At 45.9% G+C, this 26,111-nt stretch overlaps 1 protein-coding gene across 2 annotated transcripts in view; it reads left to right on the forward strand.

The window, feature by feature from the left end:
• The first annotated feature begins 22,965 nt into the window (after positions 1-22,965).
• The window catches only part of TENT4A (terminal nucleotidyltransferase 4A), a 38,849-nt gene continuing 35,703 nt past the window's right edge, over positions 22,966-26,111 (forward strand). Inside the window, exon 1 of one of the 2 annotated variants that reach the window (XM_079796752.1) lies at positions 22,966-25,530. In XM_079796752.1, coding sequence (XP_079652878.1) covers positions 24,818-25,530 — 713 coding nt within the window. In that variant the 5' untranslated portion in view covers positions 22,966-24,817. The remainder of the gene's footprint in view (positions 25,531-26,111) is intronic. The other variant, XM_079796751.1, reaches the window with a different exon arrangement.

The following is a 26,111-nucleotide window of genomic DNA, read 5'->3' on the forward strand; positions in this document are numbered from 1 at the left end:
TGTTGCATATGGCTGTGACCATATGATTAGTCTTGACCAATGTAATATGGGCTGAAATGATGTGAACATGTATTAGCATGTGACATAGATACAAACTTCTTTTTCTTCCGTTCCATGGTGATCTTAGAGGCTATTTGTTGAGGATGGCAGTGCCACGAGATGTTTCCACCACTTGGAGGAGAGCTTCCAAGGGAACCACCCAACCAGGAACATCCACATGAGACCTTGAGTGAATGAGAAATGAACTGTTATTATGTTCAGCCACTAAGATGTGGGGGTTTTGTAGCTTCTAACATCACTTGCCTGAATAATAGTGTCTTCAATAATACTAGGAGTTTAGGAGTTGGATAAGGGGGAAGGAAAAACGGATTTTAGGTGTAGTGAGGATGAAGATGCTGGAGCATATTTATTAGAGTGGGTTTGGGATGGCTGCAGAACGGGGTGATTCTAAAAGCCATAAAGAGAATGAAATGACAGCAAGATCAAATGATCAAGAGTCCACTTGTCCAGATGGGAAGTTTAAGATAAATTATTCTGTGAGTGATATGGAAATAGGAATTTTAAGTTAGATGTAATATGATGCAATATAACCTTTTTAAAAAATATATATTTTATTGATTTTTTACAGAGAGGAAGGGAGAGGGATAGAGAGTTAGAAACATCGATGAGAGAGAAACATCGATCAGCTGCCTCTTGCACACCTCCTACTGGGGATGTGCCCGCAACCAAGGTACATGCCCTTGACCGGAATCGAACCTGGGACCCTTCAGTCCGCAGGCCGACGCTCTATCCACTGAGCCAAACCGGTTTCGGCGCAATATAACCTTTAAAAATACTTCACACGACACAAATTGAGAGACTTTCTGAAATACCTAACTGGTATTCTTCAAATATGTCAGAGTCACGAAAGATAAGGAAAGACTGAGGAACTGTGATAGACTGAAGAAGGCTAAAGAGACAACACAACTAAATAAGAGGTGGGATCCTGGGATAATAAAAGCACATTCATGGAAAAAACAATGAAATTTCAACAAGATCATGGCTTAGTGATGTGTGCTCTATCATTGTTAATTTCCTGGTTTGATAATTGCAGGAAGGGCATATGGGAACTCTGTACTATTTTGTAACTTTTCTGTGTTTATCTACACCTATTACAAAATAAAAGTAAGAAAATTTAAAAATATGTTGCAAAACATGGTATCAGATCAAATACCTAAGGAAGTATCCTAAAGGGCCTCTGGCAAGAGGTGGGAGGGGCCTGGCAAGATAAGTGGGGCAGAAGGAGAGGCAAGTAGGATCTTAGCCAGCAAACTACAACCTAGAGCAGTGATGGGCAACCTTTTGAGCTCGGTGTGTCAAACTTCGCCAAAAAACTGAGCATATAACTCGGGTAGTGTGCCACTTTGAGGAAAAAAACATTATTTCGCAAATGTTTCATCCTCAGGAGCAGCAAATGTTTCATCCTTGGCATGCGGCCTCCTCAGCGGCCGCGTGTCATCAGAAATGGCTACGCGTGTCAGTGCTGACACGCGTGTCATAAGTTCGCCATCACTGACCTAGAGAGTCAAGGCTTCAGATTCTAAGGCACCTGATGCCCATGCACTTGTATGGGGAATGAGTCCAGAATCAGATGGATGTCAAAGGTGACTTGATATTCATTCTCAGAAAATGATCTGGTGCTTCTTTAATCCTTTTTGTATTCAGTCAAGATTCATCCTTGGAACTAAGACTTGGGTAAACCTGGAGGTGGAGACCTATGAGGCAAGTAGGGGGAAAGAGGCTGTCTTTGCCAAAAGAAGTTGAAAGTGGCTGAGATTCAGAATTCTGGATACCTAGGATCTGGTCCCATTGAGTTGTCACCAATGGAGAGCTCCAGGAATACAGATGCACCCTTGTGTACTGGGCACTCTTTATGACCAGCCTTTTAAAAAAAAATTTATTTTTATTGATTTCAGAGAAGAAGGGAGAGGAAGAGACAGAAACATCAACGATGAGAGAGAATCATTGATTAGCTTCCTCTTGCACACCCTCCATTGGGGATCGAGCCCGCAACCCGGGCATGTGCCCTTGACTGAAATCGAACCCGGGACCCTTCAGTCTGCAGGCTGACGCTCTATCCACTGAGCCAAACCGGCCAGGGCTATGACCAGTCTTGATGGTCTTTGTTTCCAAACCTGTGTGTGAGCTGGGCCCAGAGCTGAGTGTGTTCCTTTCCCACACTCTTCCCTGGTTCATTCATTCAGAAACTACTCATGTGCTCCCTTTTGTGTCAGGCACTATGCTTGGTTCTGGGAATATGAGGGTGAGCCAAGCAACATGATCCCTGTGTTAATGGAGCTAGAGTCCAAGGCCCCGCCATCACTAAGCAAATATTGCACAGCTGGAAACCCTGAGATTTTGCTACAAGTATATTCTGTAAATCACCCTCTAAGCCTCCCCCAAAATGGCCAGAATCCATTTAGTAGGATGGAAGTGCCGTGGAGAAAGGGAAACTCTCCAATTTCTGTGGGTCACTAGACACTGATTCTGAATTGATGTTAATCACTGTGTTTCACCAGAGTGAAGACTTATGTTGGTCAAATAATAAATGGGTTGTAATCCAAATCCCACAGTGGGTCCTGTTGGCAGTGGACCCGTTTTGTTGTAATTTTTCCAGTGCCTGAAAGTAGTGATTGGAATACACACTAGAGTGCTCTGCACTCTGCACATTGGGTCCCTGGTGCTTGGACGATAGAAGGCAACAAGTGGAAGTCCCTCAGACTCTTCCTTTCTGCTAGGCCAGTGGTAGGCAAACCGCAGCTCGCGAGCCACATGCGGCTCTTTGGCCCCTTGAGTGTGGCTCTTCCACAAAATACCACGTGCGGGCGCGCACGTACAGTGCGATTGAAACTTCGTGGCCCATGTGCAGAAGTCGGTTTTCGGCTCTCAAAAATAATTTCAATCATTGTACTGTTGATATTTGGCTCTGTTGACTAATGAGTTTGCCGACCACTGTTCTAGGACAATAAACAAACAAAATACCATGTCTCTGGGTGGACTGCAGAGATCAGTATGATTGCCAAAGACTTGAAAGATACAGGGAGGGGTGGTGATCATATAATATTTTTGCAGTAAGTTTTGATCAGATTACTCTTTTTTTGTAAGTTGAAAGAGCATTACGTTTTTATTTAACTTACTTCTTGTGTCATCTCAAAAGGTAATGGAACTATGGACACCATAAATTTAGTTACACAGTGACTTCAATAGCAGCTGTTCTTCCAGATGCGGTACCTTTACTGGAAAATATCAACACAGCTCCTGGCATTTGATATATAGCTATTAATCTCACAAATGCACTTCTTCTTCTTTCCTTCCTTTCTTCCTTCCTCCCTCCCTCCCTTCCTTCCTTCCTTCCTTCCTTCCTTCCTTCCTTCCTTCCTTCCTTCCTTCCTTCCTTCCTTCCTTCCTTCCTTTCCCTTTGTTTTTCTAACTTGCAAGTACCCAAAGAAATTTGCTCTCACTTGGCAGAGCCAACAATATACCTTTACAATCTTGCCTCAGAGTTACATCCACCTTCCTTCTCTGCCATAATCCAGTCTGTGGAGAAGTTGATTATTTGATATCCTATGAAATATTACACTGACCCTCTACATTCCTGGAATTATTCAGATTGAATATGATGATTAGTAGGTAACAAGTACCTTAGGTGCTATCTTAGCTTGAGCTGCCATAACAAAATACCACATTAAGTGGGTTAAATAACATAAATTTACTTTCTCACGGTTATGGAGGCTAGACGTCCAAGTTTAAAATGCCAGCAGGGTTGGTTTTTAGCAAGACCTCTCTTCCTGGTTTAAAGATGGCTGCCTTCTCTCTGTGTCCTCATACAACCTTCTGTTTGTGCATGGATGTAGAGAGTTCTAATATCCCCTTCTCTTCTTATAAGGACACCAGTCCTATAGGATTAGGGCCCCACCTTATGACCTTATTTACCCTTAATGACCCCTTTAAAGGCGTTATCTCCAAATACAGTCATATTGTGGGTTAGATCTTCAATATACTAAGAATTGGGGTACGAAGACAAACACAACTCAGTCCATAATAGATGCCTTACTAAGATCCATGACAGCCAGAGGGCAAGAGATAAATGCAAGGACAATTCACGGTATCAAAACCTGAATAAAATTCCTAGGCATGTAGTGGTCTGAAGCATGTCAGAATATTCTTTTCCAGGATAAAGAAAAGTTGCTGCAAATTATTCCACCCACAACTAAAGAGATGCTTCACACTTAGGGGGCCTTCTGAATTTTGGAGGGAGCATATATCACATTGTACTGTGCTTCTCCAACCCATTTACTGAATAACCGGAAAGGTACCAGAGCAAGAGAAGATTCTGTATCAAGTCCAGGTTGCAATGCAATTGCATTGTCACTTAAGCCTTATGATAGAGCAGATCAAATGATACTTTAAGTGAGGGGTATCTCTGGCAAGTCCCAACAATAAAATCATAGGACAGAGCCAGAGGTTTTGAAGCAAAGACCTCTCTTCTGCAGAATAATATTCTCCATTTTGAATAAAAGTTTCTTACTTGTTACTTGACCCTGAAAAATACTGATCAAGTTGTCTGATCAAGCGAGTTCATCACCCGGTGGGTGTTGCATCTATGTAATTGGCCTCCAGCGGGTATAGGACACACAAATAAATTGCATAAGCATGTGTTTCAGACTGACACCTGTCTCTGTGCATTGTAACCTTTTCCTTATGGAGTTCTTTCTGTGTAGTTGACTGGGAAGGAAAAGCCCTCATGCCTGCTTTATACTTGGTGCTGCACATCATGGAGGAACCAACTAGAAGTAGACAGGTGCAGCATGTCAACCCAGTCAGGAAAATCCCAGGAAAACCATGCTGGAAGGAGATCTTCTCAAAAGGCAGAATTTTAGGCAGTTCATTTGCTTGTCATTTTGTATAGACAAGAATGACAAGAAGGACAGATCTACCCTCAGTTATAGGTGTCAGCCACTGATTTGTGTGGATGCTCAGAGATTTATAAGGCCAAAGATTGAAAGGTTGGTCACAAGGAGTTGTGAAGAAGAATTATATGCCTGATCCTTTCAAAATTTTATATGAAATCTTTGGGGTTTTAAATGTGAGCAACTAATTCAAAAATATCAAAAATGCTGCACAGGCCAAACAATAGATGCCCTTAATTTGGGTCTTGGGACACTTGTAGGTTATACAAATTAAACTAAACAAAACAAAAACAAGTATTAGACATGTGCCTAAGCCTACCAATAATCAAGACAAATAAAAGAGATAAAAGGGTAAACGTGTGAATCTTTTCACCTTATTATCCAAAAGTTGAGGCTGGGAATTCAGGTGAACAGGGGTGCTGTGGAAGGGCTATGACACCATCTATGACATGATTCACATCATATTTCTATGACATTATATACAGTCAGCTCTTGTTATTCACATTAGTGATATTCTATAAAGCTGCCACAAATACCAAATTATCAAATACTGAAACATTGCTCCTAAATGAAATGAAGAGCTTCTGGTCATAACATTTTTACCAACCAATCAATACGTAGCTTTGTTTCATTGTTAAGTAATTATTTATTAAAGACATCTATTTATGTTGATCAATTAATATTGAATCCATAGTCAGTAGCACTATAATTTATGCCTGAATGAAGCTTATCTAACAAACAAATTTGGTTTTCCCAGCATACCTTTTTCTATCCCTTCACATTCAAACTTCCTGTGTCCTGATAGCTAAAAGCTGTCTCTTGTAAGCAGCACATATTTGGATTTTGAAAACTTTGACTGGCAGTCTTAATCTTTTTCATGGAATATTTAGACCATTTACATTTAATATAGTTACTGACATAGTTGTATTTATATCTACCATCTTATTACTTGCTTTTTATTTGACCTCACTGGCCTTATTTTCCTTTTTTCTCTTTTCATGACTTATGTATTAATCAAATATTTGCATCATTTTATTTTTCCTATATTTACATCTTGGCTTATTTCACTTAGCATAATAATCCCAGGTCCATCCATGCTGTTGCAAAGGATATGGCTTCCTTTATTTTTATGGTAGAGTGGTATTTCATTGTGTAAATCTAGCACAGCTAACCCTACAACTAAAAGAGCTAAAAAAAAGAATAACAAACGAAGCACAGTATAAGTAGAAGAAAGAAAATAAAAACCAGAGCGGTAATAAATGACATAGAGACTAAAAAAAACAATACAAAAGATCAATAAAATCAAGAGATAAACAAGATTGATGGACCTCAAACTAGACTCATTAAGAAACAAAGAGAGAGAGTACCCAAATAAGTAAAATCAGAAATAAAAGAGAAGTAAACAACTGACACCCCAGAAATACAAAAGATAGTAAGAAAACACTATGAACAACTATATGCCAACAAATTGGACAACCTGTGCGAGATGGATAAATTCTTAGAAACATACAATCTTCCAAAACTGAATTAGGAAGAAGCAAAAACTCTGAATAGACTGATTACAACTAATGAAATTGAAGCACTAATAAACCCCCCCCCCCAAATAAAAAAGTCCTGAACAGGCTTCACAGGCAAATTTTACCAAACATTCAAAGAAGAACTAACACATATCCTTCCCAAACTATTTTTAAAAAATTCAAAAGGAGGGAAGATACCCAAGCTCATTTTATGATCCCAGCATTATCCTAATTCCAAAAGCAATTAAAGACATTACAAAGAAAGAAAATTATAGGCAAATATCCCTGATGATGTTAAAATCTTCAACAAAATATTAACAAACAAGATCCAGCAATACATTAAAAACATCATACACCATGATCAAGTGGGATTTGTTCTGGACATGCAAGATCGGTACAATATTCACAAACCAATAAATGTTATACATCACATAAACAAAATGAAAGATAAAAATCACATGATCATATCAATGGATGCAGAAAAGGTATTGGATGAAATCCAGCACCCATTTATGATAAAAACTCTCAGCAAAGTGGAAATAGAGGGGTCATACCTCAACATAATAAAGGCAATATATGACAAACCCACAGCCAACATCATAACCACTGGACAAAAAGTAAAAATGTTCCCCTTAAGATCAGGAACAAGACAGAGATGCCTTTTTAACCACTCTTATTCAACATAGTACTGGAAGTATAGCCACAGCAGTCAAACAAGAAGAAGAAATAAAAGGCATACAAGTTGGAGTGGAGGAAGTAAAACTGTCATTATTTGCAGATGACATGATACTGTACATAGAAAATCCCAAAAATTCCACCAAAAAACTACTAGATCTAATAAATTAATTTGGCAAAGTAGCAGAATGCAAAATTAATATTCAGAAATGTGTGAGAAAATTCTAAGCATGACTCGCAATAAGAAATAGTCTATGAGTAGTTCTCTTCACTTTTGTTCATTATTCTTAAAATAGTATATTAATCCATTGAACCATTATTTTATGTTTCATTATCCACCAGGTGAAAACAGTATACATGTTTTCCCCTCAAATAATTCTCTCATAAAAACTCACAAAAGTAAAATATATTTTTCTAGTGTTGGGTTTATATTTCCCATAAATTATTTCCCCATGAACTTATATGACAGGAAAAGACTAGGTCCTGAGTGGCCACAATTTGAATTTAAATTTGTCTAGCATTTGAAACTTTAACTAGCAGATTATAAATAACTACAGGCCCGGTGCATGAAATTCATGCATGGGTAGGGTCCCTAGGCCTGGCTGATGATCAGGGCTGTTCTGTGGGGTGATCAGTAGGGTGATCGGGGCCCCGCTCGCACCCACCTTGGCCTGGCACCACCCGCTCACCTGCTCCACCATCCTGCCACGGTCCCACTCTCCTCGGGGCCCATGGGGGCCAGCAGTGCCTCCACTGCCACCCGCTGCCAGCACCGCATCGCCAATGCCTGTCGTGTTCCATACCACCCCCTGGTGGCCAGTGCACGTCTAACTCCCAGTTGGTCAAACTCCTGCCTGTGGGGACAATTTACATATTAGCCTTTTATTATATGGGAGGATGTATCAGTGTTGGCAACGATGGTTCACAGCTCTTTTAATGTTTTGAATTCTGGAAATGCCTTTGCCTCCGCAGCATGCTTTGTTCATTTTAGGCATTTTGCAAATAGGATGATGCTTTTGAAACAGAATTTTCAGTCTCACCCTGAAATAATGTGAGAAACACACTCATGATTTTTCTTTGCCATTTTATTGTTAAGACATGAAATGGATTTGTGTGTGTCACTAATCAAGCCATTATTAACTAATAACATAACTATACCATTTATGCATATATGTTCTATGACACGTCTATTTCACAAACTCATTCTTAGAAATGGCAAAAGAACAAAGTAAATGTTTCTCCCATCCCACCTCCCACAGCTATGTGTCTTGACCTGTGTCATTAAAATATGCTAAGTACATTGTCTGGAAAAGAGCCAGCTTCTTTTGGGAAAAACAAAAAATAAAAAACAAGATCATTCTCTCTTACTGAATGATAAAATATAGTGTTCCAATTAAAAAGCACATATTCTATTTAAAAAGAAATGGAAATAATTTTAGAAATATTATTTGATTGAGCCACAGAAGAAGACAAAATAAATTAAATATCTTCTTTGACTCTAAGTGACACTTTCCTTATATGTCAGCAATGTGTTGAGTTCATGAATACTACTTTAATAATTGACTCATTTCGATCTTTTAATTTTTACTTACATGCTACATTTTCAAGCTAGTGTGAAAAGCCTCTGTCTCTTGCTCTTTCTCCAGTTCCCTAAGTTGAGGTCATGGGGACGGTACTGGCTCAGAGCCTCACACTCTTGGAATGCAGTGGTTACTCCTTAAATCCTTAGACTCAAATGCATGCCTGTCCTCAGACTCCTCCTTTTGCTGGTCCGGAACACTTGGAGGTGAATCGTGCCTGTCTCATGTTAGTTTGGGACTTCGTAGTTCTTCTAAAAGATCTATACCCAATTGCTATTAGGCATGTTTCTTCCCCTTTGATTCGGGGTTGCCTGTTGCAGCTCCAGGACCACCCTAGCCCCGCCCTGTGAATTACAAAGGCGCAGAGAGGCGGGCAGGCAAATACAAGTCGCACCCACTGGTATTGAGCGCCTCCTGCCTGCAGGACTCCTGCTATGACACAGCCTGGAGTCCAATTGGGACACTGAGTAAATGAATGAAATTTTAAGTAGAGCAAGAGTTACCTAAATCCAGGCAATGAGAGCAGCCCATTACTCATTTATTGTCCAAATCAGTATGGTAATTTTCACAACGATTGTAAATCTCTACGTGTGGAGGAAGGACTGTTATATGAGATGACCACTGTCTGTCCCATGAACTAGACACAGGCAAAAATGAAGGTTGCTTTTCACAGCCACCCTTACAGACTGTCTGATGGTAACTGATGTTCATTCTGACATAAATCAGCACCCATGCCCGCCTCCTGCTATGTGCTGGTTCCTGGGACAGGTTGTTGTCTTGACCTGGGCAAGCATGTAATTTCTGTAGCTCGTAGCATTCATGTACTAGTTAGTACCTGTGACCGTCTCTTTCCCTATAATTCTCTAGTACCTGCCAAGCAGTTTTGGGAAACTATTTTATCTTGCAGCCATCCAAGACGTGCCTCATATACAGTGGAACCTCGTTTCTCAAACTTAATTTGTTCTGGAAGGCTGTTTGAAAACCAAATCATTTTTTTTCCCATTAGAAATAATGTAAATTGAATTCATTCCAGACCCCCAAATTCCAGATTCCCTATTTAACCTTTCTTATATACAATAGATATCTATTATGCTGTTTAATCTATAAATAAATACTTTAAAAACAAAAAGGACATGAAAATTTAACAAAAAGGAGAGGAAATGTACAGTAAAAATGAAAATTTAACAATAATTAAAAGCAGCAATAAAGGCAAAAAAACACAAAAATATTCACAGCATAATATCCTGAGATTTTAACAGTGGTAAATGGACTCATATTTGCGCATGATCTCCTTTGTCACCTGAGAGATGTGTGACTGATCATACAGGTATCAGCATGAAAGCGTTGCCAGGTTGAGAAGCGAATTATTCGAGATTTGAGAAACGAGGTTCCACTGTGTAAGTTTCCCTTAATAATGCCCATCACTTCCCAGAGTGAAGTGGCCATCCTCTTTCTTTGGTCTGTCCCTGCCCTCCTGTTCAGAGGCAGAGTTTCAGTCTCTGCATATACTACGACTACCTCCCAATCCTATCATGTTAGGTTGATGTGGCCAAGAAAGCTTTATAAAGTTTACATTGGACCTCTTCCTGAAAGGTTTGGGCTGCACTGGGAGAGGCAAAGACCCTACTGAGAAAATCTTCCAGAAAACTGGTGCACCCTGAACCAAACGTTAGAGACAGGAAAGCCCGTGGCTCGCTGAGCAAAGAGTTCTGAGGCCTGAGGCTTCAGCAAACCATGAATGGTTGGAAGGAAGGCTGTTCTGGAGACTGAGGTCCAGCAGGGAAGATCTCAAATGTCAGACCTTTTATTCAGCTGACACTGTGTATGGGACACAGCTCTCAGCCAGGCCTTGCTGAGCTCTGTCATACAGAGTGGACAGGGCTGGCACTCTCCCTAACTCCCATGGGGGTTTGCTTGTACAGGAACATAAGTGTGTAAACCTACAGTGAAAACCAGCATTTTGGCACTATTCAAATAACAGTGTGTCCCCAGGCAGGAGGTGCTCAATACCAGTGGATGGCTTCTGTCCCTTAGAAACTCTGACCTCAGGACGACTGGTGGAAACACGAACTTCCCTTCCCTCTGAGATGGCTCACATTCCATCCCGTGTGCATGTTGTCTGTCACACTGAGGTTTTCTTTACCCAGAGCATTTAGCACCTGCTCTGAGGGATCTGCCTTTTGCTCATGGGAGTAGGACCTAGGTAGGTGTGTGACTTCCATCCGGGTGACACTGAGACTCCTTCCATCACACCTCAAGGCATCCTCCTCCTTCAAAGCGTCTATGTGAGGCCAGGTGAGGATAGTCCCCAGGCAGGAGCAGACGTCCTCAGCCCCTTTGTGCAAGGGATTTGTTCACCAGCCCACCCCCTTTGAACAGAAAACCCCAGTCTGATCAGGAGACGGGCCCTCAAACTCCACGGAATGACCATATTCTCTGAGCTGCTCTGAGGCACTTCATCGCTGAAATTCAACACTCCTCCCCTTCTAGGAAGTAAATAAATGGGCAATAGCAATGAAGAACAACCTCTCCTACGTTTTTTTCTTAAATGTTGGTACTTGTCGATTATGTTCTTTGCTGGTAGTAAAAGCCACGCCTTTTTCACAACTACTGTGTTCTGTTGGGAAGTACTGTAGCATCATTTTCTAAATCAAAACTTAGAAATGGACTCTTTCGGCCACAAGTCACACATGCGTTTTCAGGGGCGCCCTGCCCCATGCTTTTCCAAGCCCCAGCTCATTTCTGCTGTGGCTACCCTTCGAGTTGGGGACCTCCAGCCATTGACCCTTCATGGCTCGAATTCAGAAGGAAGGCAGCATTATTTGTTGAGCACCTTTTCTCAACAAATAGTCGGCTGGTGGACTAGGGAGAGTCCAGCCATCGCCTACATCTGGTTTACTGGCTGCACAGAATTCACTGAAAGGTCTCTGCCAGCGAGTCTCTGTGTCCAGCCTCTGTCGGCGCCTCTAAGGGGGGCCTGCCCCTCCCAGCTGCCTGGCTGGGATTTCGAGGCTTCACTGTCATGAGAAAAGAATCCACAGGTCTGTAAACTCACTATTTTTAGGCCTCGGTGGATTTGAGCCAGTTTCCCAAGTGCAGTAATTACCCAAATATTTTATTCAACAGGGCCTTGAAAAATGACAACACACATCTTAAACCTACTCAGAAATTTAAACAGGCTTAGATTGCCACACAGCTAATTCACAAAGACACATGACAAGCTTCTTGGTCCTGGTCCCACGCACCCTGCTCCTCTGCTCTTGTAACTCGCCCCCCACCCCCACGGCAACACCCACTCTCCACTCACTGGGCGAGCTCATCCAGAGCTGCCGATTGCAGGCCAGCAAGGAAGTGTTCACTCCCAGACACGCCTTTCCAGACCAACGTCTCTTCCAAACGTAGGACTTGTGTGTCCAATTGCCTCCTGGACATCTCTCCAGGACGTCAAGGGATGCCTCAAACCTAATGTTCCCAAAAGGGACGCTTCCTACTCCCCTCAGCACACTCTGGCCACTAATCAGAGATGGACCCCTTGTTCTTCTCTTTGCCTCACTCTGCAGTAGATCCTGATGACTCTACCTTCAAACTCCATGCTGAATCTGCCTATTGGTCCCCCTCAACCCCCATCACCCAGGTACCCACACCGTGTCTCTTCCCCAAACCGGCTTACTGTCTCCATTCTTCCCTGCCCAGTTAGTTACCTTTCACATAGCCTGCTGGTAATCTGTCCGAGAATATAAAGTCCATCTTGATTGACTGGCTCAGATCCTCCAGTTTTTCACCTCTTGCCCTGGCCTGTGATGAAAGACACACGTGTCTGTGGGTCTCGCTCGGGTCTGTGGTTGTCAAATGTCAGGTACAGAAGCTTATAACTTGAGTGATGGTTTAGCAATGATGGGAACTAGAGATGCCTCCAGCTTCCTCTTCATGTCCCGGTTTGCACAACAGAACAAAACAGATGCTCAGAGGGTTCAGCAGGGAGCAGGGAATAGTTAGAGAAATAGAAAAATTAATTAGTTCATTAGACCTGGGGAGCAGTAAGATATTCAATTCCATTAACATGGAATTTGGAGCCTTACCAAGAGCAGAAAGTAGGGAGCAGTGCCCTCAACCGTGTCTTCCCCTCAGAGGAGGAGATAAGCGGACCCAAAAGAAACCAGGGGAATTCCAGCTTTTTTAAAGAACCTCTGTAGGACAGTTGCTGTGTGTTGGTCACTCTGGTAAGCCCCTCATGCCTTTATACAATGCTAAGCATAATTTACAACTATTGTCCCCATTCTGCAGATAAGGAAACTGAGGCCTTCAAGGTTAATCAGCTTTCCCAAGGCCTCACAGTGAGGAAAGGCAGAGTGACTGCAAAGCAAACTGGCAGTCCCTGTTCTTAACCAAAGAAACCAATCTGAGTTTGTGTGCCCTGATTCAAGTCCTAGAACAGGAAACTTTTTAGCAAACTCCGTAAGACAGACAGTCAGGTTTTGTTTACCTAGAACTGCTTCCCTGTACAGAGCCACAGCTTACTAATACCTTGGGCTCTGGCAGTAAGGTTTGGGTTGGCTGCCAATGAGCTTAGTGGGAGAGGGGCACAGCAGCCCAGGGACTACTCCATCTGCAGGCGGTGTCTGGGATGGCAGTGGCAGCTGCGGAGCTGGTGTGTAAACAGTCAGTGCTTCTTGTCAATATTAACATCAGGGATCGAGGAGAAATAATGGAGTGAAGGGGTCTTTACTAGATAGAATGCATTACTCAAAAATGAGAATTTTCCTGTTTCACAAAGTATTTTTACATCGCAGATTTATATTCATTTACATAAATCCCATTATATCCATTTATAAATAAATGGATAAATCCCTACCTTCAACCATGTTCATCACAATTCTATCTGCTATGGCAGAGTAAGCCTCTGAATATATATATAGCATTCCTCCTATTTACAGATTGCACAGTATAACAGGCAGTCAATGCTAAGTGCTCTGTGGTGCTTTCAAAATAGACCTACTGTCCTCCTTACTAAGGCAGTGGCTCCCGTGCTCACCATCCAGGGCGTCCTGCCCCAAACTCCTTGGTGGAAACCTGGATGCTCTCCGACTCTCCCTCTCCCATTCCTCCACGTGGAATCAATTAGGGGGCCCTGATGATTTTACCTCTGAAACATTTTGTGGCAGAGTCAGTGTTATGTTAGCCGGACCCATTTCCTTTCTGTTCTGAGCGCTCAGCTCAACTATGCTTGCTAGACTCCCTTGTATGGGGGTGGGGCCACAAGTCTGAGTTCTGACAACCAGGATGTGGGCCGAAGGTCCGTATTGGCCACCCCCAGGCCTGGCCTCTAAGCTTCCTGCAGGGTCTTCCATCCTATTTCTTCCCTCTCCTGCTGGCCTTCTGCAGAGAACCAAGAGGACTGCCAGGCAGGCCCTAGGGAATGGCAGAACTCCTAAACAGAAGAGCCTGCATCCCTGCATGACTGCACGGACCGGGACCCTCCTTCCTCACCACCCAGGCCCCATCACAGACCCACACTGGACTTGGATGGAAGTAGGAAATAAACTCTGACTATACCATGTTCACTGAACTTTTAGGCTACTTACCTTAATTGACCTTCACCTAAATAATTCTTTCTAAACCTAATACTCTACCCATGACTGACTTTCTACTTCTCTCAACAGGCCACATCCTCCCAACCTCTGTCCCTACCTTCAACCGTGTGCATCACAATTCCACCTGCTAAGGCAGAGGAAGTCTCCTGGTATAAATCTTTTAATAATGACTTCGAATATGGCCTCCAACTGTTATAACGTGACACATGGTCTCTCCATGCCTGGCTTTGGTTTACAGTGTAACCCTCATATTAGATTCCTGTTGCCACCCACAGGGCCTGGCCACAGAAATGCTGGGCATTTCTTTCTCAGGACTGTTTCTCTCACCATGCCTCCTCGGGAACATCCTTCATCTGCCTGCCTTCTACCTCCCTCTGTTGGCTTAACATCTCTAGGCAACACTTCTTCCAGGCTCCTTTCCACTTTATCTCCCGAATCACTTGCACACCATGCATACCCCTGTATTTTCTACACTGAGAGCCCTTGGGACAGAGATTATGTTGGTTGTCTATGCTCCTGACACACAGCAGGCGCTCAAAAGCTACCCCCAGATGTGCCAATCATTTAGACATTGCCAAATGCCCCCTGGGAGACAAAATCAGCCCTTGAGAAGCCCTGCTCTGGAGTCATGTGGGAGAAGGGACTATCTGCTACCCTGACAAGAAAGCACAAGGCACATTATTTTGGTGGAGTCAATTTTGTCGATGCTGACCTGAAACTGGATTTTGTCAAAAAAGGCTCCTGCAAGCAGACTTGTAGGGACCAAATTCAGAAGAGATTGGGGGTGACAGACATTGGCTTACACAAACCCGCCATCTGGTTTTGGCTAACGACCCCAGTCTTTTCCAACATGGCCATATGCCCAGCACAAGCACGTCTCGTGATTGGTCTAAGCCAGGGGTGGGGAATGTCCTGTCTCTGGGCCATATAAGGCCTGCAAAATCATTTGGTCTGACCCTGCCAAGGCATTAGGGGTGAGTTAATTAACTGTTTGACCAAATATAGCAGACTAATTTTTAAGTTGATAATTTTGTATGGCCTGTGAATGAGGTTGTAAATATCCAAATGGCCCTTGACAGAAAAAAGTTTCCCTACCCCAAGTCATTCACAATCATTCTGTGTACCAATATCCCAGCCTCTCTTGCAGGTAGGGGTGGTTTATAACCAGTTATAGTCAATGTGATATAAGGAGAAATCCAGTGTGAGAGTCTCTTGGAAATTTTTGCTTTTCTGATAAAAATGGTCACACACAGCAGACAACCCACCTCTCCCCTTCCATCCTTGACTTGTGGGCATATGGCTAGGGCTGGGACAGCCATGGTGCCAAGCCAGGGGAGTCACAGTGGGTCAGCTAAGACATCCTGGAGTGCTGCTTCACCATGGCAAGAGCCCTCTATCTCTTGGTTTCTTATTTTGGTAGAAAAGAATTCTGCTTGGTATAATCCCCTGTAGTGGGTTGAATAGTGCTCCCTCCCTCCCCATTCATGTCTACCTAGAACCTCAGAATATGACGTTATAGTATTTGGGAATAAGGTCTTTGCAAGGGCAATTGTTTAAGGATCTTGAGATGAAATCATCCTGGATTTAAGGTGGGCCCTAAATCCAATGACTGGTGACCTTATAAGAAGAGGAGAGAACACAAGGAGTCTTGTGGAGAGAAGGCCATGTGGAAACAGAGGCAAATGCAGCTACAAGTCAAGGGACACCAGGAGCCACCTGAAGCCAGAGGAGGCAGGAAAGATTCTCCCCTAGAGCCTTCAGAGGGAGGGTGGCTCTGGTGACACCTTGATCTTGGACCTTTGGCCTCCTCAACTATGAGAGACTAGACTTCTGTTGTTTTAAAGCCCCCAGTCTGCAGTCACTTGTCACATGCAACCCTGGGAAACAAATACAGCCACTGTCAGATGTTTTCTGTTCTCTTGATGGAACTATTCTTAACTGGTACAAGACATAAATTGAGGGCTAACTTATAACTTCCACTGGGGAATTCTATTTCCAGGAATAAAATTGGGGGAAGGGGATGAGATGGTTTCTTCTAAGACAAGGTGGAATCCTTAAAAAAATGACTCCAAATATTTACCACTAATTTATTTTTATTATGTATCATCTAAACATTTAAAATGGAGAATAGCATGCGTGTATAACACTCCATTTACCTTATTGTGAAGTAGTAAGACTTCCACACAAATTCTATTACAGATACCTGAGGCTTACCATTTTTTATGTTCACAAACTTCTACTATTTTCTAATATTAACATTAATTTTGAAGCATTTTGAAATATTTTTTACTTCTCAAACCCAGATTGTTTTTTAACATGATTTAATTTATGTATGAATTTTTAAAAATATAATTTAATTTATTTCTTTATTTTTCTATAATTAAATTTGTACACATTTAAGGTATATAGCATGGTAATTTGATATACCTATTCACAGTGAAATGATTACTAGTCTAGCTAATGTATCTATCTCCTCACAAAGTTTCCTTTCTTTTTTGGGTGGAGCTTTTGGAAAATCTCTCATCCCCCTAGAGCTCACCTTCTGGTGAAGGATCATGTGCTTCCTTGGATAAAGAAAATCAAAGTATAATTGGGGGGCTTTCTTTTTATAGATCCCCTACAGACCATTTCCCCAGTTCTGTTACATATTCCTTCCACTGGAATATACCTTCCATATTCTATGTGACTGAATGAAGTTAATTTTTTATGGGGTCTAACTCATAGTATGTGCTCTGCTGAGGTCCCCACTCTCGTCATCCCGACTGGGTTGTGGTTTCAGACAAACCTCAGAATGCTCACCTAGAAAGTAAGGCGTTAGACCTGGGGATCTGCAGGGCATCCTCTGCTTTTCAGATTAGGTGGGTGGAGCAGCCTTGGGATCCTGTGCTGGTTGGATGTGATGACTCAGCTCTGAGGAAACAGTGGACCTAGTGTTTTAGGCAATGCTCATCCAAGGCACTAACGTCACCACAAGAGAACACCAAATGCTGGAGCCTCCAGGTGGGACACAGCACCACCTTTGCAGTCGTATTGCCAAAACTAAAAAGACCAAACTGAAATTCCATCAAGTTTCCAGATCCAGAGACCAATTCACAGAGAATGGAGATGACAGGAAACATGTTACATGATACCACATGGAGATATAATTGCAAAATACAGCCTGTGGGGAAAATGAACCCTGTTCTTCAACAACAGATTAAAAAAAAAAAGATGAGGCAGAAATCAGAGATTAAAAACCTTAGAAGATATAAATCAACCAATTGTAATGTATAGATGTTTTTTGAAAAACAAAACTAAAACAACCAATTAAAAATTTTATAAGATACTCAAAGATATTTATTGTTGGTCAGATATTTGATTAGATTAAGTAAGACAGTAATTATACTAGTACTTGGATAGTATCATAGTTATGTTTTAAAACAAGAATGCTTAGAACTTAGAAATATGTGCTAAAATATATATGGATGAAATAATATATTATCCAGGATTTGCTTCAAAATTGTTGAAGAGGGAGGAAGTGGGTGAGGATTCTGATGAACAAGCATGGCCATGAGTTGATAATTAGGAAAGCTGGGTGATGGGTACATAGAGGCTCATTACATATGTTCTTTCTACTGTTATATAAATTTGAAACTTTCCATAATTAAAGAAAAAAGAGAGTTCATTCATTTTACAGAAAAACTCACTCCAAAGATTTCCTCTAATTGAGTGGCACCACTGCTTGAAACTTCCAAAAAGTTCAGCATTCACGTTTGCAGAAAACCACTCTTCGTGAACACATCAAAATTGCTAGGTGCAGATCTCTTTCTCTCTCTCTCTACCTCTCTTTCCCCCCCTCAATGACAAGAGATTACCCACAAGCTAGACATAACCCATTGACTGTTCTAGACTGGGTTTCACATTACATTAGCATTTTCTTAATTAACTGCCATATCATGGTGCTTTCGGCAGCAAATGAAAGTGTGACCTGTCCAGAAAATACTTCAACTAGTAAGTTATCACCTCAGATGCCAAAGGGTCTGAGGGAGCCATGGTACGGTTAGATCTGCTGCTGAGCAAGCAATTGAGAGCGTCTTCCCATCATTGGGCCCATCCCCCAGAGAGTTGGTCATGTCTCTCTTCTGGCCTCTAGAGGACAACAGCATTGTGAGGGGTCCTAGGCAGATATAAGTATGTTCAGTGGTGAAGAAGGAAGTTTCCTCTTATAAGTCTTTTTTATTCAACTGGGAGACTCTCAGGAGTGTCTTAACAGCTTTTCCTGCAAGTCTTTCCCTCTAGGATAAAGTTATCTGCTGTGCTTACCTCAGCGCTGGCAGGAAGAATATCAAGAACAACACAGACTCTGTGTCTGAGGAATGTGGCATCTTCCTTTGTACCTGGCCATGAAGACACCCGGGAACAATCAGGGCTCTTCCAGCTAGAGCAGAGAAGGGCAGCAGGGCCAAAAGACGTGGGTGGGCAACCAGCTGCATCTACTTAGGGGTTGACATTTCAGATCAGGTGATTACAGGCTCACAACTGTATTTTCCAGTTGAGTGGATCCTGCATTCTGGCATCCTGGAGAGGAGCAGCTTTGGACCCTTTCCACTAGGGTCCCCGTGTCTCTTCATTCATGTCACTTTGGGGCCCCAGTTATTCCCCTTCAGTATCCCACACCCTTTGCAGCATGAAGCTCCTTGCCTCAAGAGGTGAAAGCTATTTCTCTACCACCTGAATCTTGTCAAGGCCTCGTCACTTGCTTTGGTGAGGAAGTGAAGGCATGACAGTTCTGACCTCGTCCGTGTCCACTTGCTTTCCCTTTTGGCTATCTTGAGTACAAGCTGGGTCTAGCCTGCTAGATAATGAGAGACACATGGGCCAGTCCCTGGTGCCCAGTTGCCAGCCAGCCAATTGTCGGCCATGTGAGTGCGGCCACTTTAGACCACCTGCCTTCAGCTCACCTGCCAGCTGACTGCAGCATATAAGTGATCTGTAAGCCAAGTTTGGCTGTATCTGACCTAGATTAGCAGAACCACTTGTGAGCAATAGTAAATACTTATTTTAAGCCACTGAGTTTGGGGGTGACTTATTACTCAGCAGTAGCTGACTAACACACACACACATCCCTGATTTTTTCAGTTACTTACATTACCTATTCAGTTCCTGTAAACAGTTGAGGTTGGGAACCATATATTAGGCAAAGGTTTCAAACGCTACTGTGTTTAAGAACTGCTCAGGAACTTACTTAAAATACAGATTCCTGGGCCTCACTCCTAGAAAGTCTGGTGAGCCCCAGATATCTGCATTAAACTAATCAGCATATCTAATTCTGGTGCAAGAAGTCCATTGTAGGCCACACTTTGGAAACCATTTATTTGTGAGAACAAACCATAATGTGATCTCTACTATTACCTCTCCTCTAATATCAGGAGAAAGAGAGAGAGAGAGGAGTGGGTTTTGGCCAAAAAGGGAAAATGCTGGGCTCATCTGTGAAACTAGGGTAAGCAATGAGAAAGACATCCCTTGCCCAGAGTCTCAGGGACTGCATTTTACTCTCAGTAGTGCTTCTTGATTTACATTAAGAAATATATTGCTTCTAATTTACATAAAAGATTTATGACCAAATACACAAGTAATAAAATCCCAGGTCTAATTACAAGAAGTTGAATGGTGGCTGATGAATCAAACTAAGGGAATTAGCTAGAGGCAAACAGCAAAGATGGAGCATCAGGCTATGCGGGTGGTGGTGGTGGTGGGGGGGGGGGGGAAGCTTAAAATATTGAAAAGAAGTAAACAATGTCAATCCATATAATAGATCCTGGAAGCTGGCAAGGTAAGCGCCTGCTTTTATTCCCATTGGGTCGGTCAGTAGATCCTTTGTCATTCCACCAATGTTCACTGAGGACCTACCATATGGCAGACACAGTCCTTGAGCTGGCCCACAGTATGGAAAAGGACAAGTAAAAATTCTTCTCCTTGTGGATCTTACATTCTACTGGGGTAAGGGGCACAGCTGATGAAAAAGGTAACTTTTATATTAGATGGTGTAGAGGAGTTGAATTGTGTGTCTGCCCAAAAGATACGTTTAAGTCCTAAAGTTTGGTACCAATAGAATGTAACCTCATTTAGAAATAGGCTCCTTGCAGATGTAGTCAAGTTAAGATGAGATCATTAGGGTGAGCCCTAATCCAATATGACTGCTGTCCTTATAACAAGAGGAGAAAAGACCCAGACACAGGGAGAATTCCTTGCACTGTTGGAGGAGGCAGTGATTGGAGATTGGAGTGATGCACCTATAAGCAAGAAATGCCAAAAATTGCCCCCTCACTAGGAGCTAAGAGAAAGTAGGAACAGATTCTCTCCCAGATTCTATCTCTAAGGGATAGCCCTTAGAGATAGCGTGGTCCTGACAACATCTTGGTTTTAGACTTTTAGCCTCTAGAACTGTGAGAGAATTTCTGTTGTTTTAAGCCATCCAATTTGTGGTATTTTGTTTCATGGTCCTAGGAAACTAATGAAGATAGATGCTAAGAGAAAAATAAAGCAAGGAAGGGAAGTAGGGAGTGTTGAAGGTTAGGTGGCAGTTTAAGAAGAGTCACTTGGAAGTCCTCACCAAGACCTGAGACTGGAGTGGGGAGCCATGTGGACATCTGTGGGAGGAGCATCCCAAGCATGTAACAGTAAGTGCAAAGGCTTTGAGAGAATGTGCCAGCTGTGCTGTGCCTGGAGCAGGCTAGGTTAGGGGAAGAGCTGGGAAAGGAGGTGGGAGGAAGAGGGAGGACCAGGCAATGTAGGGACTTGCAGGTTATACGTAGTAAGGCTGATTGAGAGAGAAAGCCATGGAGGGTTTTGAGTACAAGAGTGATATGATCTGAATTTTTAAAGAGTAGCACTTTTTTTTTTTTTTTAAATAAAGATCTCTCAAGGTGCTGTGTTGAGAAAATGGCAAAAAAGGTAAGAATGGAATGTGGGAGACTAGCTAGGAGGCACCGTTTTTAAAAAGGCTAGAAAAAGTGGTGGCTTGAAGGGGGTAAAGGTGGGGGAATGAAGGGGGGTAGGAATAGCAGTTGGATTTTGCTGTTTCTTGCAGGTGAAGCCAAGAGGATGTGTTGGTTATGAAGAGGGGAGCCTGGTGTGACTGCAAGAATTTTAGTCTGAGTCACTGGAAGCAAAGGGTCCTAAAATAACAATTTTTTTCACTTTTGTGTGATTTTGTGTGATTTTCTGACTTTTGTGTGTTTTTTTTTGTAGTTTAACACACGTTCTAATCCTTGTCATAATTTCCATATGTACAATATACAAGTACTGAAAAATGTATGAACCAAAATGTTCATTTTTTACATTAACACCATTTGCCAAAAAGCCTTAGTATGCAACACACGATATTTCATGTTGGTAAAATGTTTGAAGTGTCAAGCGCTTAGTAACATGTACTCATCTGTAGTATAGATGAGGAAGAGAGCATCCTATCTAATAAGGAGGGAATATGCAAATTGACCATCACACTGTCACAAAGATGGCGGCGCCCACAGTGGAGGCAGGGTTTCCGTAACACAAGATGGCTGCGCCTACAGCAGAGGTCGAGTTTCCATAACGAGCCTTAACAGCCTTAATGAGAAATCAGCAGGGACCTGAGGCTCCATGGTGCTGGGCCCCCGCCCGGTGGGGCTTGACAGGGGACCTCAGACCATGGCTCCCCCCCGCCCCCCCACTCTGGCGCCAGGTCAGGGGACCGCAGGCCACACACCCCCACCCAATGGGGCTTGAAGGGGGATCTCAGACCACGCCCCCTGCCCGGTGGGGCTTGATGGGGGACCTCAGGCCATGCCACCCTCCCTGGCGCCAGGCTGAGGGACCTCAGGCCGCGCCCCCCACCCCGGCACTGGGTCAGGGAACCTGAGGGTGTGCTGGGGGACCTGAGACTGCACCCCCCCCGCCCAGCATGCACCAGGGAACCTGAGGCTGAGACCCCCCGCCTGGTGCTGGGCCAGGGGATCTGAAACTGCTCCCCCTGCCCTGCGGGGCTTGATGGGAGATCTGAGGCTACGTCCCCCGCCCAGCGGGGCTTGACAAGAGTGGGGCCAGCCGGGTCTGGATCTCGCCCAATGGGGGTGTGGCCAGCAGGGTCTGGGTCTCTCGCGATTTTGAGGCACCACGGGTGGGCGGGGACTTGACTCTGGGTCCTGTGGCGTGTCCCAGACTCTGACAGGAGGAAGATTTTCATATACATCTTACTAATTTTCTTTCATTTCTGACACTTCTATTACAGAGAAAGGGCAAATAGCAATATTAAAATATTTCCTCTAATCCCCTTTTAATGTGCATAAATATTGTACACCAGGCCACTAGTCCTATATAATAAAACCCTAATATGCAAATTAACGGAACAGCAGAAGGACAGGTTGTTATGATGCGCACTGACCACCAGGGGGCAGATGCCCAATGCAGGAGCTGCCCCCTGGTGGTCAGTGCGCTCCCACAGGGGTTGCGCTGCTCAGCCAGAAGCCTGACTCACCGCTTGCGAGTGCCCCAGGGATGGCCAGGGGAGTCTCAAGTCAGGTAAGGAGCCAGGGATCCCGGAATTCGAGAGGGCACAGGCTGGGCTGAGTCCCCAACCCTCCCACCCCCCCACCCCCCTCCCTACCCCTAGTGCACTAAATTTCATGCACGGGCCTCTAGTTTAAAATATAAGGCTCTTATAAAGACTTTGCTCAGGTTATGTTAAAAAGCGGTGGTGCCCTGGTGCTGCTGTGGGAGCAAGGAAAACACCTTTAGGGCCCTGGCTTGGGTTCCTTGAAGCTGCCAGCGAGAAGTGAGTGCAGTCACTGGGCTTAGACCAGGAAGGGCGGGAGTCCCTCTGAGGCCCGGGAGTGGGGTGGGGCCAGTGGTGTCCCGTCAAGCCTTCTGGGCTTGCATGGCACTGCAGGTTTATATGACACTGGCGTTTGCTTTGGACGTCACAGAATGCGTGCTTAGCCTTGCCTTCCAAACAACACCATTGTTAAACCGGGCTCATAGCATCCTCTGGACACTGGGAAGTCAAACAGCAGACAGCTGAGCGACTCTCTAGTAAGTCCTGCCAACTCTATGTCAGCTTGAATAATCAAGGCCACGAGGCTTTACACACAAGTACACGGAATGTTTCTCCCATGGGCAGCTGGGTAGCACTGCCAAGTTTGCCTCCGGAAATCGCACCAGTGAGCCGACTTGGAAGACTGAACCTCGTTTGCTGCACACAAAACTATTAACAAAAGGAAACAAGTAAAAAAAAAATACGGTGAGGTGACCCTCAGAGAAGGGTACTGCCAACCGCCCCCCGCCCCTCGTCCTGCTCTGGCACGGCATCGCCCAGGCCGCAGGGCAGCACGTGGGCGGGTAGAGACACGAGTGACTGTAACGTGACCGGCTGCACAAAGAGCCCTGAAGAGGGACGGGAGGGAACTTGGGCATTTCTGTCTTCCCCTCCGAGCAGCTGGCGCAGCGCGGTTAGGCTGCTCCGGCCTTTATATAAGGCGGGCGGACTGCATAGCGCGATGCGCCCGCCCACCGGGCTGCTCAGAAACTTCCACCCCGCGGTGGCGACCTCTGGCCGTTGCGCACGCGCAGCGTGGCCTGTTGGCTGACAGGAACCCTCGCCCCAGCGCGCACGTCTCCACGCCTCCGCCTACGCACAGAGGCTAAAGGTGGGACTGGCGGAAGCAGCTGGGCCAAGGACGGCGCACTGAACTCCCCGTTACTTTCTTTCTCGTCGCTGCCAAGTTTAGGCTGGAAGGGCCCAGGCTACCGCCGCCACCCTTGAGTCAGCCCCTCCCAGTCGCGTATCCTTCCGACTCCAGCTCTCCCCACCCGCGCGGAGGAGTGCCCAGCGCAGGCGCGGTAACCAAGGCGGCGGTGTCTACTGAGGATTTAAAATTGCCCGCGCGTGCGCACTGGCGCCCCGGCCCCGCCGAGAAAGACCGTGCTTCCTCCGCGCCCGCCCCGCCCCCGCTCCGCTCCCTCTCCGCCCCTCATTGGAGCGGAGGCGGCGGCGCCCCCTCCTTCCCCCGCGCCCTGTCGCCGCTGAGAGTGTCTTTTCGCCGCCGCCGCCGCCGCTGCAGGAGCACGGAGCCAGCGGCGCGAGCGTGACTGAGGGCCCGGCGCACGGCGGCGGCCCTTCCTCGGGTCCCGGGCCGCGGCGCCTGGGCCCGCCCCCTCAGCCCGGCCGCCCGCCCCTCTCCCATGGCCTCTCCCCGCGGCCCCTGTGGAACGCCGCCGCCGCGGCCCTCGCGCCCGCCCCGCGCCGCCTGAAGGAGCCCGACAGGCCCGAGCCGACCCGCGGCCTGCTCGGGTCGACCCGCGCCGCTTCGGGACCCCGCGAACCGCCGCCGCGACCCGGCCGGAGCCGCAGCGCAGGCTCGTCCGCCCGCCCGTCTGTCCACCCGCAGCCCGACCGTCGGTCCGTGCGCGGCGCGGCCGGGCTCGGGGCGCGGCGGGGGCGGGGCCGCGGCGGGGCGGGCGGGCGCGCGGGCCCGCGGGGCGGTGCGTGGATGGATCCGCGCGTGGCCTGGATCCAGCCGGAGCAGAAGGGGCCGGCCAATGCCCTGTGGATGCAGATCTGGGAGACCTCGCAGGGCGTGGGCCGCGGCGGCTCGGGCTTCGCGTCCTACTTCTGCCTCAATTCGCCCGCGCTGGACACGGCGGCCTCGGCGGGGGCTGCCGGACTGGGCGGCGGCAGCCTGGCCGGGCCCGTGCTGCCCGCCGCGTCGCCCCCGCCGCCCGCGGCTGGCCCCGCCGCGCTGCCCCCAGCGCTGCTGACGGCGCTCGGGCCCGCGGCAGAGGGTGCTCGGCGCCTGCACAAGTCACCGTCACTCTCGTCCTCGTCCTCGTCCTCGTCCAACGCCGAGTCGGGCACCGAGAGCCCGGGCTGCTCGTCGTCGTCCTCGAGCAGCGCCTCGGTGGGGCGGGCGGGCGGCGGCCGCGGCGATGCCTTCTTCCACTTCGCCGACGGCCCGCCCAGCACCCCCGGCGCGGCCAACGGGCACTCCGGGGCACGCGGCCCCGCGCCCGCCGGCTCCCCGCCGCAGCACCAGTTCCACCCGGGCCGCCGGAAACGCGAGAACAAGGCCAGCACGTACGGCCTCAACTACCTGCTGTCAGGCAGCCGCGCGGCCGCGCTGAGCGGAGGGGGCGGCCCGGGCCCCCAGGCGCCGCGGCCCGGCACTCCGTGGAAGAGCCGGGCGTACAGCCCAGGCATCCAGGGGTGAGTGCGGGCGGGCGGCGGCGGGCGCGCGGGGCGGGGGAGGGGCAGGGAGCGGAGGGGTTAGGGAGGTGGGCACCTGGCCTGGCCAGCGAGCGATCCTGCGGTGGGTGCTACGGGCGCTCAGACATCTCCGTCTGGGCTCTCGTTTTCTTTCAGGGGTGGATGTTGGAGGCTAAGGTCCGACTGTGCTAGAAGGTTCTCATTTATTTTTTTTTTTAAATATTAATCTTAAGGCTCTGGCTATTGCTTAGTTGTGTTTCCATATTTGCAAACCCTTGAGTAAATCTTCCATTTCTAAAGAAATATTAAGCTCCTTTTATAAACGAGCGATCAATTCGACTTGTGCAGATGTGTGCTGTTTTTGTCTCGTGAGCCTGGGAAGGGGGATCAGATACTTTCCCCCTTTCCTACCCCCAGAATGCTTAGGGAGGGACAGACCTTTTGTCAAAGTGAGATGCAGGTAGGTATGGCGTTTTATGTAAGCTAAGTTGCAGAATGTAGTATTGCCAGGAACTTGAATCAAATTGAAGGTAAATATTGTTAATATTTTATTTTTTTGGCAAAGTCCTTCTAAAAGATGA

The sequence above is a fragment of the Cnephaeus nilssonii genome (assembly GCF_951640355.1).
Source record: "Cnephaeus nilssonii genome assembly, chromosome: 2".
Lineage (NCBI taxonomy): Eukaryota > Metazoa > Chordata > Mammalia > Chiroptera > Vespertilionidae > Cnephaeus > Cnephaeus nilssonii.